Source organism: Pinus tabuliformis, chromosome 6 (genome assembly GCF_031772625.1).
Source record: "Pinus tabuliformis cultivar Carrire ecotype Pingquan chromosome 6, CPIR1, whole genome shotgun sequence".
Taxonomy (NCBI): Eukaryota; Viridiplantae; Streptophyta; class Pinopsida; order Pinales; family Pinaceae; genus Pinus; species Pinus tabuliformis.
The window spans coordinates 1,640,972,869-1,640,994,141 of NC_142292.1; the positions used below are offsets into that span (position 1 = coordinate 1,640,972,869).

General features: G+C 37.1%; 1 protein-coding gene across 1 annotated transcript; it reads right to left on the reverse strand.

The window, feature by feature from the left end:
- Positions 1 to 1,014: 1,014 nt before the first annotated feature.
- On the reverse strand, positions 1,015 to 1,521 carry LOC149265234 (uncharacterized). Its single transcript, XM_089402341.1, has one exon. The coding sequence runs from the start codon at positions 1,519 to 1,521 to the stop codon at positions 1,015 to 1,017; it is 507 nt and encodes a 168-aa protein (XP_089258467.1).
- Positions 1,522 to 21,273: the final 19,752 nt, after the last annotated feature.

Here is a 21,273-nt window from a genome sequence, read left to right on the forward strand (position 1 = left end):
AAAAAGCATTCAACAAGATTTCTTTTGAACCATACATAAACAGCAAAAACATACAGTAGGCCATTGTAACAGACATAGTAAATCATGGGTGAACCTGAGCAGCGTCTGAGAGAGTGATGCTGAGCGAAAGGACGGCTAATCGTCCGGCTCCTCCTCGATGATCCTGCACCAGCCATATCCTTCAGGGAGAGGGTCCGATTCTTTCTTGTCCCCCGTTGGAGAAGGCGCTGCCTGAGTCGGAGGTGGATTGACAGCATGCTCTGGGGCAGCCTCTGGCGATCCCTCGACATCCCTTGAGCTTCCTGCCTGGTGCATCTTCTTGCTGGGGTGTTCCTCGCCCTCATCCTGCAGTTCTTCAAGGAAAAGGACCGAGACATGGGCGTTGATGCGGGAATTTTCCTGGGAGCTACTGAAAGAGAAGACGGCAGTGCCAAACGCAGGTAGAGGTGCCGAGTCCGATTCTGGGCTTCTAGAGTCCAAGAATTGGCTCGATTGGATGGGATGGGCTTCTGCAACTCGATGGCAGAGGCATCGACAGCAGCGGGATTGGGGAGTTGCATCTGAGGGGCGAGAAGACCCGCCTCGGCTAGTGCCTCGACGGCTGAGAAGGCGCTGTCGAGGCCTGACCATTTTTCCACAAATAACCGGGGGAAAGAACAGAGCAGAATAGGAGGAATTGGGGAGATTGAAGCGCCCTCCACCCACCCTTTCAGACTTGATACCGCAGTCAATTGACAGAGGAGTGGCGTGAGCGGTAGCTCCGTGAACCATAGACCAAGCAGATGCACACTCCCTAAACCATAAACCAGTCTCCAGTTTCTGAGCGCGAACCAACACAATGCGATCCACCCCCTCACCATTCTTAAGCTCCTCATCTTTTCCTCGAACTCTGCATGCCATAACTGCACTCTGTAATCGCACCTGAACCCCGAACAGTGCATTGAATTGTCGTCCATGATCGCACCTGAACCCACGCTTATATTCCTTGGCGGCGGTTCGCATTGAATGCCTGTCTCAGGCTTGAGGCCGCACATGGCTTCCATGTGGCTCCTCGCCTTCAACCATGGTGTCACCCGCATCCGGGGAAGCAGCATCTCTTTGGACCAGCCTAGCGAAGTCCTGAGCCTGGGCATTATTTGGTATAATAGTCGTGGTTCCTGTAAGGAGAGCATGTTCATTATCTGCTCCTATGTTAGCTAAGAGGTCTACGACCTTGTTGCCCTCTCTTTTAGTGTGATTGAAGGTGAGGGCTCTGTTGCTACGGAGAGCTTGTTCGATGGCTTCTAGTCTGGCTGCGAGCCTCCAGCTGTCTGCGATTTTTTTTGCTTGTGAGCCATTCTGCAGTCGCTTGGCCATGTTTATGAGAATCTGAGAGTCTCCTTCCACGATCAAGGGTTGGAGATTGAGATTCCAAGCGAGAAGGAGCCCTTTCCATAATCCTTCAAGCTCAGCCGAGTTGTTGGTGTCCCAACCCAAGTATCCGAAGTATATCTGCAGGGGGGTGCCTTCGTGATTCCTCATAATTCCTCCAAAACTTGCCCTTCCAGGGTTACCTTTGGAGGCCCCATCAAAATTGAGCTTATAAGAATGCTTAGGAGGGGCGATCCAAGTGCCTTTGTTTGTACTGCTGCTTTTGGAGGGGCTAATCTTGTGTAGATTCTGAGGTAGGAGAAATTGCTAGTTGCTTAGAATGCCTTTCTCGACGTCTAGAGATGGAAGATCTTCCTGGGTCCAGGAGTGGAGCTGCAGCGTCTCGTTGAGGTTCCCATAGAGTCTGGTCCAAATGTCTTCGATCGTAGAGCGCTGATTTTTGAAAATGCGTTTATTCCTTTCATTCCATATACCCCATAAGATAAGTCCAGGGAGCAAGTTCCACAAACAGTTGAGTAACTCGCTCTTATAAGGATTCTGCGGCCATTGTCTTAGGGAGTTGGTTATGTCGTTCTCTGTTCTGCATCTTTTTTGACATCTGAAGCTAGCCTTTTCCCATGGCTGATTGGCTAGGCGGCAGGTGTCCAGGAGGTGTTGGAGCGTTTCCTCATTTTGATTGCAATTGGGACATATCAATGGTCCATGAAAATTTCTTCTTCTTAGTTTGTCCCAGGTGAGGATTCTTTTGTGGCTAACCAACCATAGGAAGTAAGAGACTTTGGGCCAGGATCCAAGACCCCATATTTTGCTCCAGATTGGATCAGAAGGGGTGGTGATGTTGCAGACAATCTTATAGGCCTCTGAAGTAGTAAAGTCACCCTTTGGTCGGTATCCCCATCTTAGGATGTCATTGCCTTCGTCGTGTCTGATGCTTCTCTTTTCGAGCTCCTTCTCCAATTCCTCGATATCCTATAGGTTTGTGATGTTAATTAACTGATTACCCTGATTCCATTTCCTGAGTCCGTGCTCCGTTTCCTGCACCCAATAGTGATGGATCTTTTCTTGTTGCTGCTCCGGCCTAACGAGATCCGGGGGTGAATGAAGAACGTGGGTGAGCTTTGGAAACTGGTTCCATGCATCTGTCCAAAATCTTGCAGTCTTGTCGTCCCCGACCTCCCAAAAACTGTGTTGTTGTATTAACTGGAACTGCTATTTGGCTGCGTTCCATATTAGCGATCCTTTTTCCGTGGGGGTGAACCAGATGAGCTCCTCCTGAGGTCTGTTATTAGCATATTTAGCTGTCCAGATTCTTGCCCAAGGTTTCCTGGATTTGTGATCCAGTGCCACCATATTTTGGCGCTCATGATGGAGTTGTTGTGCTCCGGGTCTCTCAGACCAATACCCCCTTTCTCTTTGGGTAAACAAACTATGGGCCATTTGACTAAAGCCCATTTACGATTAGTTGCTGAACCGCCCCATAGAAAGTTGCGCTGAAGATTCCTGATTCTTTTTAAAACCCATTTGGGCGCAACAAGGATTGAGAAAAGATACAAGGGAATTGCCTGAAGGACAGATTTAATGAGCACTACCCGACTGGCTAGATTGAGAGATTTGTGCGTCCAAAGGTTAAGTCGAGATTCAAGCTTCTCAATGAGGGTTCGCCAAGAGGAGTGCTTTATAGCCGAGGCAGTGAGGGGGGCTCCGAGGTATTTGGAGGGAAGGGAGGTTGTGGGAAAGCCGAGGATTCAGGCAACTGCCGTTTTAACAAGGGGAGGCGTATGAAAGAAGAAGATCTGCAATTTGGTACAGTTGACATCAGTGCCTGAAGCTTCAGCAAAGTCATTGAGCAGGAATTTGAAGCATGCGACTTCCTGGACCGAGGGATATTCAAATAGCATGGTATCATCAACAAATTGCTGATGAGAGGTAGCAGGGGTGTTGTGAACTAAAAGGCCTTTGAGATGGTGGGATTGGAGGGCATGTTTAATGTGACGGCCAAGCCCTTCTGCCATGAGAACAAAGAGGAAAGGGGATAGGGGGTCCCTTTGCCTAATTCCTCTTGATGGTTTGAAGGGGCAGGATGGGATCCCATTCACAAGGATGGAGAATTGAGTGGAATTGATTAAGCTCATGATCCAGCAAATCCACATAGAACAGAAACCAAAAGCCTTTAGCATTTGTTGAATGTAAGTCCAGCTGAGTTTGTCAAAAGCCTTAGAAAGGTCCAGCTTAAGAAGCATACCTGCCTGTTTTGATTGTTTGAGGGAGTGTATTATCTCGTGCGTGAGGAGGATGCCGTCCATGATCTGTCTTCCTTCTACGTAACCCGACTGTTCCGGTGATATGAGCAGAGGTAACAGGGGCTTTAGCCGGTTAGCAACAACTTTGGATATCACTTTGTAAATGACATTACAAAGTGCAATCGGCCTGTATTTGTCGGGAGTAATTGAGTCCTCCTCTTTGGGGATCAGGGCAATGAAGGTGGAGTTGAGAGAGGGAAGCAACCAATGGAGAGCTCTCGATTCTTCAACGATTTGCCAGACTTCCTGTTTTATCATCTCCCAGAAAGTGTGGAAGAACGTGGTAGTGAATCCGTCCGGTCCAGGGGCTTTTCCTTCCTTAAGCTGGGACATTGCCTCGTCCACCTCCTGAGGCTGAATTGGGCGGAGGAGAAGCTCATTGTGTTCCTCCGTAATAATCCTTGGCACATTGTTAGTAATTCTTTCAATTGCCTGTCGCCTATCTCCCTCCGGCTCTTGAAGGACCTGATTGAAGTGATTGAGAAATTCCTCCTCGATTTCCTCATGCTTTTCTACTTTTACCCCGCCTTGCTTTTGGATGAACGGAACGCTGTTGTGCATTCTTCTTTGAATAGTGGTTCTGTGGAAGAATTTGGTATTACGTTCGCCCTCCTTCAACCATCTTATTCTGGATTTTTGCTTCCAGTACACTTCCTCCTGCTTCTGCCTTTCCTCAAGTTGTTTGTGGATACGTCGTTTCTGTACCAAGGTCACTTCAGTGTGTCCCTCTGTGGTTACTCTTTGTTGGAGATCCATCAGTTCCCGATTTAGTTCTTGTTGCGCTCTAAAGATATCTCCAAAGGTTTCCCTGTTCCAGCGCTTTAGGTGATTTTTTAGGAACCTAAGCTTCTGTTGGAATTTATACATCTTAGACCCTTCTGGTGGGATAAAGGAGGTCCATGTAGTTTTGATAAAGTCTTTAAACTTGGGATGCGAGAGCCATAATCCTTCGAAGCGGAAGGGCCTCCTGGTCAAATCACCTGGTCTTTGCCATTGGAGGGCAATTGGCCAATGCTCCGAGCTGGTGTGCGGAAGAATTGCAGCTATGATATCTCCTCCAAGGTGAACCGCGTTATCAGAGATAAGGAAGCGGTCTAGTTTGGAAGCGATTTGGTGTTTTCCCGCTCTGCGGTTGCTCCATGTGAAAGTTCCATTGCAGAAAGGCAAGTCTATGAGGGAGGTGTTTTGAATGAAGTCCTTGAAATGGATGTTTTCTTGCTCCAATCTGTTTCTCCCCCCGATCTTCTCCTCTAGCTTGGTAATCATGTTAAAATCCCCTCCGATGATCCAAAGTGGGTGCCTCCTGTTGTTGTTCAAAGCCTCTATGGTGTCTAGAAGCGCAATTTTGCTTCCTGTATCCTGCGAGAAATATACATTTGATAGGTTTCCATGGATATTCGTACCCAAAATGTGGAATGCTGCCTGTATGAGATGATGAGAAGCGTGGAAATCTGAGAGATTTAACGCTTGAGTATTCCATGCAATGGCCAGCCCTCCTGAAGCTCCAGAGGCATCTAGTGCTACCGAACGACATCCTGTCCATGCTTTGGAGAGAATGCTACCTAATGTAGATCCATTGCATTTGGTTTCCTGGAGAAAGCATAGTTGCGGCTTTTCCATTTTAATCATGTTTTTTAACATTCTGAGTTTCCCTGGGCTATTGAGCCCTCTTAAGTTCCATGATACAAGCTTCATGGTTCAACTATTTGCAGATGGTTTATAGTACTTTGTCAGTTTTGCATACCTGCCTGAGTCTGCCAGGAGTTTCCCAATCTCGATCGTTCTCTATAGATCTGTTCTTCGTCCTCTCTTTTTGGTTTCTTTTGGGGGGTGGCTTCCATCCCACTGGCTTCCTGGTTGAATACCTAGTTGCTGCTGCTGATATGCTCTCGAGATGACCACTTCTAGCTTGCTGAGTTGGGTTTTGGATATGTTGTCATATGCTTTCTGTTTGCATGCTAGCTCTAGTTCCAGAATGTCTAGGCCATGTAGATCTATGCTTTCTGGTTCTTCTTCCATCTGTTTCACTTGACTTCCTCCTTCCACAAAAATCTCTGAGCTAGAAGGGGGGTCTAGCTTTCCATCGATTTCCATGTCCTTGTCTTTCTCTGTCGGATCTTTCAGATCTCCTGAGGGAGAATCATTGAAGATTAAGGGGGTTTGGCGTTTGGAGGGGGAGGCTAAGGGGGGGGGAGGGGAGGAGGAAGAGGGATGGGAGGGGTTAGACTCAGAGATCGGGGGGAGTTCATCAGAGGATTGAGCGAGGATTTCGAAACTGTTCTTAGAAGCTGGGCCATTGGTGCTGATATGCTGGGGCTTATTCCCATTAGAGGGTTTCTTGTGCGCTCGCCTTCGGCTAGGGGCTTTGGTGAAGCCGTCCTGGGTTGTGGGATCAGAAGGGTCAGGAGAAGTGGCTTTGGTGTTCAGAGGGCAGTCACGGAAAAGATGCCCAAGAGCGTGGCATCTCCTGCAACGGAAGGGAACATGCTCATAGTCCAAGGGTTGAATCCACTCCTCGTCACGGTGGGAGAGACTTACCGATTCTGGTAAAGCTTCATTCAAGCGCATGAAGACGCAGATGCGAGCATAGGAAATGAATCTGCGCAGTTTGGTTTCTTCTGCAGTCCTGATGTACTCCCCTAGTCCATTTCCTATGTTCTTGAGAATGTCCTCGTCCCAATATTCATCTGGAAGTCCATACATTCTGATCCAGACTGGTGCCCAGGTGAGGTCTTCCTTGTCCGGGTTGAATCTAGGTATCCAGTCTCTCATATACAGGCCCGCTGAGTTGAAGAAATGGGGCCCTGTTCCCAGTACCCTGAGTTTGTCCTCAATACAGTAAAAAATTGCTGTGAAGAAACCCTTCGGCCCTAGCTGCAGGGTAACGTCTCCTTTGGGCTTCCATTTCGCTGCGATCCACCCGTATAAGGCTCTTTCTGTCGGCCAGAACCCTATAAACTTCCCAATAATGGCGTGATCCCTCATGAACTCGATTCGCGCATCAATCTTGTGTCCAGGTAGCTCTATTCGTGGCCGTTCTTTGGCTATTGGTTTGCATGTTGTTGAGGAGACCTTTGGGATTTCCTCCAGATTTTTCCCCCTGTCTTGGGTGACGCTGGCTTGGTCCTTCCATCCTCCTGTCTTCTTGTTTCCCTGCGGATGCCTATTCCCATTGATCAGGATCTCCCTGTCAATCGATCCAAAGAGGAATGCCTGCTCAGGATCGTGCTGCGATGGGGAGGGCTCTGACGCCCTCCCCTGAGGAGATTCCATTGAGCTGCTCTAGTACTCTGCTATTCCGCTGCACAACAGTTGATTTGGTCTGGTTTTTGAACAGATCCAGTGTTGTACTGCCTACGCCATCGATACTTTCCTCAGAACCCTAATCGCCTCTTCCTGAGAGAGAGATTATCGAAGAGATAGATGATGTTAAGAAGAATAATACTACGGATTACCTGAGTAAGACTTCCTGGATCCAGATAAGCAGCTGCACTCTTCACTAATTAGACTCGGGTAGTAAATCACTCTAGCCCACCCACATGGAAACCTTATAATACATCGGGTTTTCCAAATTGTTACCCATGGTTTGAGTGACAATTTCTTAGTCCGTTGCTCTCTTTTCTCTTCTTTGTATCCATTTATTAGTATGAGAATTTATGTGATTATAAATGAATAACTCAAAGTTTCTTATGAGTGGTCACAGGTATGAAAATCCCCTTCTATCAACAATCTGTTTTTTATAACTTCTTCAATTTCCCTCGTTTGATAGGTTTTTGTTCCTCATGGGAAATTACATGAAATACTAAATTAAAATTCTTTTCCCTATTTTGTTCGTAGGATTACTATTTCTTTTCAGTAGTCTCCTACTAACTCTTGGTTTCTCTTATCATAACTACATGTACTGATGAGATTTCTTTCAAGTTACTTGTTATATGCCCTCAATTCATAGGCAATGAGAATCAATTTGGAATTTCTTTGTTATGTTTGTCCCTTGTTCTCAAATTTCATTATATCCAACTTAAACATTTTGTAATGCTTCACTTGTAGCTTGTTATTGTTTCTTTCTCGAGGGACCCTATTCACAAATCCATGGTGTTTCTACCCCTTATACATTATTCCTTATGAAATGACTTCCTAGGGCAGGTATATATATCTATATATATATATATATATATATATATATATATATATATATATATATATATATATAATCATTTGACTGAGTTTTCTTGCTTATTTTCCTCATATAATACTAGGAGATAACTAGGGAAGTTTATTAATTTTGCGGGTTGCAAAAGCCTGAAACACTTGGGTTTCTTTCCATAGCTTATATAATACACAAAAGTATTGATCCCTTGTAGTCATTGTTCAGGTTTATTTACAAGTTTCCCCTGTTCATTTTCTCTCTTTAATTTAGAACAAATTTTAAATATAGGGGATTTCTTTCTAACTAAATATACCTTCATTTGAGAGTGTAGTAGAAAACATGAATGGAGTAAGCCATTTTAGGTAATTATTATTATACGTCTAAATATATTTATCTTCTTGATTTACATAATAGATATATTAATAGTGTTTTTATTTCTTCTTGATTAGCCTCAAGTTTTTCCTCCAAACTCCATTTCAGGGACTCATACTAATATATTGGTGTTGTGCCCTCAGGTGTGATTTTTCCTTAACATCCATTCCTCTGATCCAAGGATCTATAAAGCGCAAGATATAATCATAGAGGGATAGCTCCAACCACTTATTATAGTTCCTATCCATTGGAGATTTTGTTTACATTTGTAGTACAAAGTTGCACATGTAGCTTTTTAAGAGTTATATATATTGGATTGGGTACTCTTTCCCTTTACAGGTGACTTATTTTATTCCATAGTACGTGAAGAAAATCGTTTGAGTACTAAGGTTGTGTATGGTATGTTAACAATAATAATGTTTTCAAACCCTCAATGTACACATGATGTAATTGTTCTTTTAGATGAACTTCTAAGTATATGGTATTTATTTATAGACATATCTTCTTATCTCTCATTCCAAGTTCATGGCTATACTCAAGCATCTATTAAATATACAATAATTTTTTAGTAATTCATTATATTTTTTATACTTCATATAAGTATAACAATGTCACTATTTCTAGTCTAGTTCATCTATGTTCTTCCTAGTTATTTCATTCAAATTTTCACAACTGTACTCAAAACACTTTCATCTAAGTTATGTGGATAGATATTTTTTATTTAAGATCTTACTCATATGTCTATTCTAATTACATAATTTTTGTATTCAGACTTTTGTGATCCATAATGAATTAAGCAAATTCTTTTGGTAGAAATCAACTAAGATAAATGTTTGGCCAACAAGTTTCAAGCCAACGAGTGTGGTTAATCATCAGGACTAGATGAAGACGCAGACCATGGCAAAGGCTTAAATAGAGAGCAATGTAGAGACCAAAATTTCAAGTAACGGCTATATTTTAACAATAATATCTAAATTATGATATTAATTTATTAATATATTAAAAAACTATTATTAATTAACAACTATATTAAATGGCAGCTTTTGAAAAATAATATTTAAATTATGATATTAGTTTATTAATTTATTAAAAGAAAATATTAATAAGTAACAACTATATTTAACAACTAGTTTTTAAAAAATAGTATTTAAATTAATTTATTAAAATCAAATATTATTAAAAATAATAATAAAAATCAAAAAATCAAAATCAATCTCCAAACATAATTTCTCTTATATGCATTCAATTCGTATCTTTGCACAAGTATTGGAATCACTCTTATTTAGAGTAATGTTATATGCGTTGTTTTTTAAACAATGACTAGGTTTTATATAATATGTATTTATTTCAATGACTAGTACTACCTTACTATTCATGTATAATTACACATCAATCCCAAACTGTTAAGCATCCTGATTTCTTAGAGTAAGGTAATAACCCTTTTTAACATCTCCATGTTTTTTCAATGGTTACACTACTAGAATTTCATTAGCATAGGGTTTAATTTCCTTCAATAAACCTCACTTTGTTAGTTTGTCTCCCAGCGAAAGACTAGCCTCTCACTGATTGGCTCGAATGAATATAATTGTAACATGCTTTTACTTTAGACGCCTTATACCCTTTCTTGAGGCATATTTATATATTAGTGACAACTAATACCTCAACTCTATGATCACATTATTAGTTGGTCTAAACCATTCAAGGAAAATCCTAGCAATTAAACATGAATATTCACTTATCTTAATTTATTATGTTAACATATAGTCGAATTGATATCACTAGTTTATTCTAGAATAAATACATAAATGTAATACCTGCGTATATATTTTAACATATAACCATATTTTTTTTTAACTTATACTACAACTCATATATACAATTCCATCAACACTCCTTCTAAGTGTAACGCACACATGTAAAACTAATTACCAGTTAACTAATTAGGAAACCATATCAATTAAAACATAGTTCAATACTCCATTACTTATCTCAATCCTTGCAAATAAGGTAGGAAACAACACATTCCACCCAACCAATGATTTGCACTTCTAGAAACTCCCCTCCAACTCAACCTTCTTCCTTCCTTCCTCATTCTCGAAACCATTCTCCACTGTTCTCACTTAGTGGTATTTATTATTTTCCTCCCTAGCATATTTTTCTTAGAAGCATCTTTCTTTTAAGGTGTGCCTACCATTTTTATTTACCTAGGAATTTTTAAATTAGGAAAAAGTCTTTCATTTTCTTTCATCAGCATGCATTTATTTCTATCTATGTTTATTCTGATATTTTCACATAGCATAACATTTGTCCCTTGTTGTGCTTATCTTTCCACCAAGGATAACATTTATCTCAAGTTATGTTATTTCTCGGTGGGGACCTTTCTCCCAGGAATTTTGGGAGAGTTTGGGAAAGTTACCACTATGACCTCTTTGTTGTCCACCTCTTGGACTCAACCACTTTAACATTTTTTCTAGATTAGAAGAAACCAAAAATACTTAAGTGATGTTTGCCATATCATTTCCAAGAAAAAAACATTTATTTATTATAACTTTTTTAAATTACATAGGCTAATCAAATCTAGTCTTCACCCCACAACCAACGTTTCTACTTCAATATTTTGAAGTAAACATCAAGTAATAATTTCTACAAAAAGAAATTTCACTAAGGGAATTACATATTCCTCAATATGATGGACACTCAAATACACTTCTAATTATTGCAACCAGTGATTTAGCTTCAAAGCATTGATCTCACCTTGGTATGACTTGATATTGACCTTCACTTCCATTTTGAACAGGGAGTATGAATGATTCATGACACTTAAAGTTCATACAACTTTTTCAAGTCCTTTCTTCAGTTGGTTCTTTGTTTCTTCTAAGTCTCTTGATCAACCACCTGCTCTATCTTCTGCATTGGAATGTTGATCTCCTTTGAATAACCAAAACTTATTACTTATGGTTAGCATGAGGATATTTACATTATAGTTTATATTTGTCACTTGTGCTTCTATTTCCAAAAACCTATCCTCTACCAAACCAAGAGCGTTACTCACATATTCCTCAGCTATGACTAGTATTTTACAACTTTTGTCTTAGTCTATATAAATACCCTGCCAATATCCACAATATACCCAAAGAATATTGCTTCGATATCAATACAATCTGTATATTGTTATGGATATTCTAGTGGACAATTTTTTACAACAAATCTGATAAAACTATATCTAGAAATCAGAAATATACGCTAGTAGCATTTTATTTATCTATAGATTTATGGATATATAGCTTACAGTGAATTGTGTATGCATCAAAAATAAAAATTATGCATAAAATAGAGAACAACAAAATAAAAAAAATTAGACCACTATTTGACACATGATATGACCTTGGAAACCCTTTCGGGAAAACCCAGCTGGAATGTTAGGTTGCTCTTCTCTCTTTCTCTAAATAGAAAATGACTTTGAGTATAAGGAAGTATGGCCTCTAACTCATGGGACACCATAATACACGAATCCTCTCTGTGTGCTCTCTCCCCTGCCCCTCTTGATTATTTTTTCTCATCTAAAAAATCAATGCAATAAAAAATAATGGAACCCCTTTTCCTCCTAGTGGCAAAATTATAACATAATCAAATAGCCTACTAGTGGTTATGTTTGACTACCTCAAATATTAACTAGAGTTACAATATGGAACATTCTAGAGTATTCTTCATCATAATCACATGGCTAGCCTCTTTTCCATGAATATTGGTGGCTGGTGTGGCATCCTCAAAAATTATAGTGGTAAAAACAAGAAGGTCAACTTCCAAGTAGCATAACGTTTCCATATAAAGTTCAATTAAGACGATTATTTTGTCATTGGAAAGGTCTCGATGTGTAGAATATGGAAAATATACACAATTTTAAAGAAGAAGTTTTTACACACAAAAAAAATGTCATTTGATGCTTCAAAATGCTCTCAAAAGGATTCAGACCCTAATTTGCCGAACTGGGTCCCACCGATAAAAATCATCCTGTGAATTGATTCCTCCATTTTTTCCACTCTAAAAGCATAAAAATGAATGAAAACAATATATCTATTGAATCTAGATCATATGTAGATTCCAGGTGACAATTATTTGCAAATCCATTGTTATCTAGTCAGTCAAACTATAAATGGATATAACCTTCAATCAAAAAAACTCAAATTGAATTAAAAGTTTGAATGTTAAAAAAAAACTCTCCATGATGAAAATGTGATGGCGATATTAAAAGATAATTCTATCCACATTAGAATATAAGGATTTTTATAAAACCATCTTCATCATGGATCATGGAAATTGTACTGATTAAAAAATAACACCACCCACATCTCGAGAAAAATAAGGAGATAAGAGAAAAAATTAGATATTTAAGATTTTTTTTAATTTTAAATTTTAAGTTACACGTAACCATCGACAATTCTCTCACCTCTTTAAGTATATTATAATAATATTTCATTTTTACTTTACATTTATGAAGTATTAAATAACTTAAACAATTTTAAATTTAAAAATATTTAAACTTTATGAATACGCTACTCTTTTTCATTATTTTTTGGGAAATTGGAAATTTTTTTTTTATTTTATAAATATGTTCCATGTTATTAATCCAAAATAAAAATTATTAATTTATATATTTGAATTTTTGTTATATAAGGTTAAATTTAATATTTTAAACATAAAAAAATAAAATATTTATCCAATGGTAAAAATATAAATTAATATTATTAAAAATATTCTAAAATTTGTGATATAATATTTTTGTTAAAAAAATATTTAGAAAAAAAGTGATACATCTAAAATCTTTATTTATGATAATGTTCGCTACTTGTAATTGAATATATATATATATATGAAAAATAATAATGTTTTATTAATAAAAATAAAAAGTTACATCAGTACATGCACAAGTGCATCATTTATTATCCCTAGAGACTGTTGGTACGTGCTCCAAGCACTCATTATGGTTTATCTAACAAAAATAACATTTACCTAGATAAACTTGGTTCCCCTTTTTTTTCCTTTGAACTTTGTGCCAAACCCTAGAATCTGGAATGGCCGTTACAACTACCGATTCTTTCCTTTTGATTTTGCAAGCACTTCCTTATTTGATTATGAACTCTCAAAGGCATGTGTTCATTTTATTCAAGCTACACCTTTATTTTTTCCAATTTCCTTATGCTGATTTCCAAGAGTTTGGATCAATGCTAAACTGGTGGCTTTCTCGGTATGTTCAGCTTGACCCCTTTGCTTCTCTTCTTGATCCTCCACATTGGATCTACGTTGATTCTGTGCTTTTGGTTGTTCAAGTATCTCATCCATTTCTTCATATTCATCATCTTATGAAGGAATATATGGAGATTTTCATCCCTTTGGCTCTTGTGATCTCTTCCTTGTCCTTTTTTTCACTTGAGGACATGAGTTGTACAAGTGCCCTATCTAATAGCGGATTCAACATCTGAAAGTAGTATTTTCAAATTCTAGCCATTGTGTCCACTTGAAGTCTTGATGAGTGAGATAGATGTGATCTCCTAGGCCTTTTCGTAGCTCGATCTCTACACTGATGCGAGCAAAGATAAATATGCCTTTGTCCATTCTTTCGAAATCCACATTTATAAATTTTCCCAATTAATTTCCAATTCTTTCTAATACTCAATGGTGCCAAAAATGAAGTGGGAGGTTATGTAACCTTACCCATACCAACATCTTAGTAACCACCATTTTTTTGGCATCGAAATATGGAAAACATATGGTGACAAAGAGACATGCCATTCCCCAAAACCATGGTCCTTCATTTATGAGATAATCCATATCTTTCTGATTTTTGAATTGAACCAAAAAGAAACCCTTTGTACATAGCTAGATATCAAAATTGTTGGTCCATCTGAGGTAGATCCATTGATGTATATCTTCATACTTGGGCCAAAAACCATTAAATCAACAAATTTGAGCTCTAGCTTGGAGGCTAGTAAAAAAACCCACTAACCTCTAGCAATTAGACTAAGAGATCTGGTGCTTTCTTCATCTTCTCAACTAGGTAAGGACTTGAAATTGTGATATTTGTGGTTTTTTTGTGTGGTGTGGCTCCTTTCCCTCAAACTGCATCCTTAAAATAACTTGGACCCTTGACCATAGAAGGAGTTCCAAGTAGAGTGTTTTCTCTTGGGGCTCCTCCCCACAATATCAAATTTATAATGATTGTAGAGTTACATTTGATGTTGTACTCTTTCAGTTTGATGACATCTTGCAATATTTTACCCTCATAAATTAGGTTCTAAACATTGGTCAGTAATCGTAATTTTTCCTACACCTACTTTTTCAGATCTAAAACTAGCTCCAATGACAGAGTCCCTATCAGGATTGAATTTCCTTTTAGGGCCTTCATAAAAATTAGAAATACTTCCTCATGATCTAGGTCTGAACCCCCAAGATCATGGCTCTTATATGAAATTGAAATAGCCCATGGCTTAGATCTAAGGCATATTTGCTCCAGAATTCATCTTTCCATTCCATCGTGTATCTATAGGTCTAATCACAACCATACCCTAAATTTGATAAGAAATGAAAAAGCATGACATTGGGCATATAACCTTGGATCCACATCACAAAAATTTATGAGTTTTCTGGTATAAATCTAGTGCACTATCGTCGGTGTTGTGAAAAAATGTAGTAGAGGAAAATCGAAACATACCCCACTAAAAATCACCACAAGTGAGGGCCAAAGCTCGATGGCGATATTAGAGGGAAAGAAACCTATATCAATCCTACCACAGAAAGCTGCCAAGTTTTGGAAGACGTATCCTATGATCCCGCTATCATAATCCATAGACTTGATCTGAAGCTCAACTGCGAATGCGGCGACCTCGAGACCTTTGCAAACCCTACCCATTGCAATGAGAGTCACTCTTTATCTGAGATAGACTTTTATATATACTAATTGAATTAATTATTTTTTAATAATGTTAAAATTTCTCATTTTTTTTTTTGTATACTATGATGTTTCCATTTCTATTATATACAGCGAATTTAAACTATACAAGCAAAGGCGACCTCAACCCGCCCCGAAGGGAAACCGGGTCTGTTGGTCCCTCAAAAATATTGTCTGAAGAAGTTTACTTATCCAACATAAAAACATCGCCTATCAAAAATCCTGATAGTATTCTATCTGCAATTTGACCCTAACTGTGTAGAATCGGAAACCTGACAAACTACCTTAAACATAGGATCACTACAGTTTATAACAGCATGCAAAAAACAAAAAGAGTAACTGGGCAGACACTTCATTCTACCGTAATTTCTTGCTTAGTCTCCTCTTCTCGCTTTTCCTTTGTCAGGTCCTTCAGCATACCTCTTATTTCCTCTATTTTGATGCCCTGTTTCTGAGTCATAAACTGCAGACTGGTCATCTCTTTCTTCATATCCGGCACCCCTTGGGCGATCTCTGTCATCTCAACTGCAACTTGCTCCATGGCTCTAGAAAGCAGATGCTTCATCACCCAGTACATATGTAATGCTTGCTTGTACAGCGTTAATCTCCCTCTCGTGTTCCCAGGGTTTGGTAGCAGGGTATCCCACTCTTCCATTTCGGAATCCGAAGGTTCTTCCAGCACTCTGTTCTCCAACGCATCGATTATCCTCCTTATGTCTTCGTTTGTTCCCTCGCTGTAGGCTACCTCTGCTGCCTGAGCTGCCTACCCATAGAACATCGCCCTCCCTTCGGCTGATCAGATGCTGGAGTCTCCCTTTCACCGTAATCCTCCTCCCTCGTTCTTCCTCGTCCCCTGCATCTCCTTCCTTTCCCTGTTTTACCCGGCCTGCCACTACTGTTGTTTCTGCTGCTCTGCCCAACTTCAAAAGTCACTCTCGCCCTGCCATCCTCCTTCCCTATCTCCATATCCTTCTCTCCATAACTGTCATTCGCCACCGTAATTTGTTCCTGCTCTCTCCAGGTGGTCTTCCCTTCGCCCTCCTTCTCCTGTCTTCCTCTTCTTCCTCCCTCCGCCATAATACTTTGACAACACCTGAGCCTTTGTTTCGCGTCTCTCTGCCAGACTAATCCTTCCCTCTCCACCTTCCCCGGCTTCCGATTGTCTGTCATTCCACCTGCATCTCTTCTTAAATGGGTTATGCCACCTAGCATCTGAAGTTGCAGATAATTGCCACCGGACCTTTCTCCTGCCATTTCCATAATTCGTTCTGCTCCTTTCCTTGGTATGCGTACTGCTCCACCACCCTTCACCTCAGCTCTATTAATGATCGTCGTTTTGTGTGGCGCCTGCCGAGCACCTCCCCATCCCATCACTACCCTGAATTGGCCGTAATTCTCCACCCCGATCGGGGCAAAATTTCTCAAATTTTTATTTTAATATTTACTTCTTAATAATTATTAAGTAAATGTGAGAGATTTAATATCAATGGAATATTTGAAAATACTTTTAATTATATTTACAAATAAAAAAGTGAAATTTATCTCCAAAATAATAATACTGATTTTTTTTAATTAACTTGATTAATGATTCTTTTATGTGAAAATGAATTATAATTTTTTTAAAATATTGTATTGTGACAAAATTTATCTATAAATTAAATACCTCCCACATATATATATATATATATATATTAAAAATTTTAATATTTATTAGAGATATATATCATTAATTAAATATTTTGATATTTATTATAAATTAATATTCATAAATATTTATGAGTATTCGATTTATATAACTATATTAATTATATAATAATTAAAACATATTAAATATTAAAAAAATTCAAACCCCCCTCATAGAACTTCTCTTTCAATTCCTCATTTTCTTTGGGATTACGTAATGGATAACGGTTTGATTAGTGCATTTTTTCTTAAAATTACTTGAAAGACACAATAGATTGATTGTAACTCATATATTTCCGTAGAATTATTGAATGATCAAGAGATTCAATGTAGTTTTATAATTGTCTTAAAAGATTCGAAGGTATTTCTAATCTTTGTAATATCGAGATGAGAAGAAGTTTTTAACAAATTACAATACTGCTTAATAATTCAAAGAAATTTCCCCATGCACTAATAATTCAGAGAAATTTCCCCAATGGAATTTAAACATATAACTTCTTCGAAAACTATATATTTGAAAATAACAATTGAATTAATTATTTTTTTTAAGACGAAAAAACACTAGTTTATATAATATACTAATATATTTTTCAACATAAAATATAATTACATAATAATTTTCTAAACAATATATCTTAAACATCTGATTTAATAAATTAAAATAAGTTATTAAATTATTAAAAATAGAAAACATAAAAATATGTTTTGATTTAAATAAGTAAATAATTTTGATTTAAAAAAAATGAAAAATAGAAAAATAAAATTTAATGTTTCCATGTAAATAACGTATAAAATCATATTATTCAAAAACAAAATTGTCTTTGGTAAAATTATATTAGTAAAAAACAAACTATTATATTTATAAAATTATATATTATAAAAAAAAATAATAACTTTGATAAGCTTATTTAACTATTTTTTTCATTTCCATTTAAAAAAAAAAAATTAATAATTAATTTTATTGATAGATGATAATGATAATGGTTAATGTCACTAAAATCAAATTGTTTATCAAAATGTATGGAGGTAGGAAATTAGTCCAAATACTTTAGAATTTTATTCTTATTTTTGAAATCTTTTGTTAAGTAAAAGAGTTAAGAAGGTTGGTAATGTTAAAAATATTTGAAAAGATTCAATCTCACTATAATTGGACAATTTAAGAGAAAGTCTTTTCTACCTTCAACCTTTTTAGTGGCATAAAATTAACAAAATCTTGCATATCATAGTATTTTGAGAATTGTCCAACACAAAGTTTCACTATATAGCCTATGAGAGTTTGTTCTTATTATAACAATGTTTATATTTTTCTTTACAATAGTCAAGATAGAGATATACTTTTGATTTTCTAGAGTTTGGTGGATCACTTCATAATACCTTAGTTTCTGTCATCCCTATAATTGTTTAACATCCACACAATTTCTCCTTAAATTTTGATGTAGTAATATTTTTAACATCCTCATTTCATAAAATTTTATACTCCTTTGTCCCCAAATGATTTAGTAAAAACATTAGGCATACCTATGCCTCCCCTCTTGAGCCCAAGTAAATGGTATTGGCTAGAGTTAGAAATAATTTTAGAAAACCTTGTGTCTTCCATGTTGTTTAAACTATTCTTACACATAAGGTACCTAGTCATATCCATGCTTTTCAATAGAAAAATACTTACTTCTATGAGGCCAGTGGGATAGGGTCTATTTCCTTTAGCCTTCATATTATAAGTTATAAAACACTTTTGCATGTGTTCTATCTTCCTCTATGACTCTCTGGAGATACTAAATCTCCAAACCTTTTATCCATATAAATATTAGGGGTGGCGAGGGCCTCAAAGTGGAGTTCTTTACTCCATATTCAAAGATGTGTTGACTTACAATTTCTTTCAAGTTTATAATAAGCTTTCCATAATCCATTTATCCCTTTCTATATGCTATAATTCCAGTTGAGCTTATCATGAATATCAATTCCAAGATATTTGTATGATATGAAAATACCATATGTGATCATTCCAAATTTAATTATCATGAGTTTCATTTTATCAATATTAATAGTCATATCCTTCATGGAATATAGATTTTGCAAGATTATTAGTTGCTTAGTATATCATAAGGACTCCTTACCAAAAGACCAATATCATTATAATAAAGAAGAAGAGTGATGACTATACTAGTGAGTGGGGGGAAACACAACCTACTTCTTCCAAACACTCTTCTAGCACATCATTATATATGCCAGAAAGAGTAGGAGACAAGGGGAACCCTTGTTTCACTCTAGTATTTCAATTATTTTTTTCCAATCAAACCCTAAGTGATCTTAAAATTTGAAATAACATTCTCATTCAACCTTGTCATATCAACCCTCAACTTAGAGGAAACATTAACTCTTCTAGCATGTTCCAAAGCTTTTGTCTAGGAATGATGTCAAAAGGTCTTTTAAAGTGAACAGAATAACAAAATGGATCAATTTTATTTTTATTTTTTTAAAGGAAATATATACGAGAGTTTTTATTAAAAATAAAAGTTGATATCCAACCAAAAACCATTACATTTCTTCAGAGTTTCCAATATCCCTTGTGGGTTTGAGATTGAGCATAGGACTCAATGTAAACCATCAAGTGAGAACTCCATAATAATAAAAAGTTATTTCACTTCCAACTATATTTTTTCCAAAATATTCCCAAGATCCAAATACAATTTCTTTCCATTTCTCACTTCTTATCAATTTGGAATTACTGGCTTCCCATTTTCCTTGAAAAGATGTTTTTTGGCTTCTTCCCAACTTAAGTACAACCTGTGATTTCTGGTGGATCTGAGTTGCTTTTCTGAGAGTGATCTTCATTTTCTTTATCACTTTTTCCAAATCCTTGATCAACCCAAGAAATTGCATTTCCAGTTTGTTTCTTGTGATATAAATGGAGAATTTGAAATTCAAAAGGGTTTTTTGGGCTTGGTCCTCCTCTATTTCTGAATTCAGTGGGTCCTTTTTGACATGCATTTTTCTTCATTGTCTTTTGCTTCCTTTAGTAGTTCATCATTTACATGCCCTAAGTCTCTTCTTCTTTGTATATAGTATAATGTTCTATCTAAGAACCCTCCCACCATTCAAGCCTCTGGCTATTAATTCAGAATCTATTATTATACAATTGATTGGGGAAATTTGTGTTTACATGCCCTGTTTCATAACACACTCAACACCAGAATGAAGCGTTTTCATAATCAAGCTTCTAAACTCATACATAATTGGAATTGTCATATTTATCTTCACTAGAAATCCTTATTAAAATCCATCTCCACTCATATTGAAGCATATGTCTTTAGGTAATGCTCAATTTGTAATCTACTACAAAAAAATCTCCCTATTGCATCTCTAATAGAATTTAACAAAGGGAGATTTCAATGATGTAGTGGAAGGTTCGAGAGCCTTATCAAAACTAGAGGTGAGGAGATTTACATCATAATCAGATCAAAAGAAGGGGACCAAGCAGAGACTAACACATCCCTAGAGCTAGGGCCCAGTATCCAAAATAGTTTTCTTATCCTCAAGATTATGAAAGGCAACAACAAAAAAATCCCCAAGACATGGGGTAAATATTCATATCATAAGAAAATAGAGGTTTCCAAGAATTATAAATCCACTTATGGATATTAGTCACCCACGAAAAAATCCCATTAAACCTACTAACCAAACCTTATTCTAAAAAAAAATTGTAGAGCTAAAGGCTTCATGCCCCAAGGGAACATCAACTATAGGAGCTTATTGAACCATTGAGAGAATAGATCCGGATTTCAGCATGGCACTGTAAAACCTTGGCTTGAGCTACTTGAGAAGAAGAGCTTGTGGAACTAGTTGTCATTCGTTCATGAGTGACTACCTTCTCCATGGATTGCATTACCCGAGTGGAAGAAATTGCAATTCCAGTCATCATTCCTTCAAGAGAGGTTGATTTCACCAGGAGATTATGAGAAGTTGTCATTCTATGAAGGTTTGCGGAAGATTAACATAAAAGAGGGCCACTTAGGGCAAAACCCTAGCTGCCACATAAGCCATTAAAAGAGATAAAATTTATTATTGCAACGATACTCCATAATTATTCTTAGATTAACAAGGTAGTTCACAAATGAATGATATCACCTAAATTTGGTGTGGAATTTAACTCTTTTATCATGACTTTCCAATTATAGACTAATATTCCTTTCCAATGTAATCTTATACAATTTGGCTAAAATAAGACTAATCATAATGGTCCTATAATTAGATAGTATACTTTTATCCCCACTTTTAAGGAGCTCTATATCTACAACTTGCAGATTACCTCAATATCAAATTAAAAAACTTATATATACCAAAGATAAAGATATACCTTTCTATTTTAAATATTTCAACCTAACAACCTTTAATATTATTAAATTTCCAAATTAGTTTCCCCTTAACTCCCAACATTATGTCTTCCAAAGACATCT

Bases quoted from the DNA above. Each gene is read 5' to 3' on its own strand.
- LOC149265234 (XM_089402341.1), bottom strand. From the start codon at position 1,521: ATGAGGAATCACGAAGGCACCCCCCTGCAGATATACTTCGGATACTTG.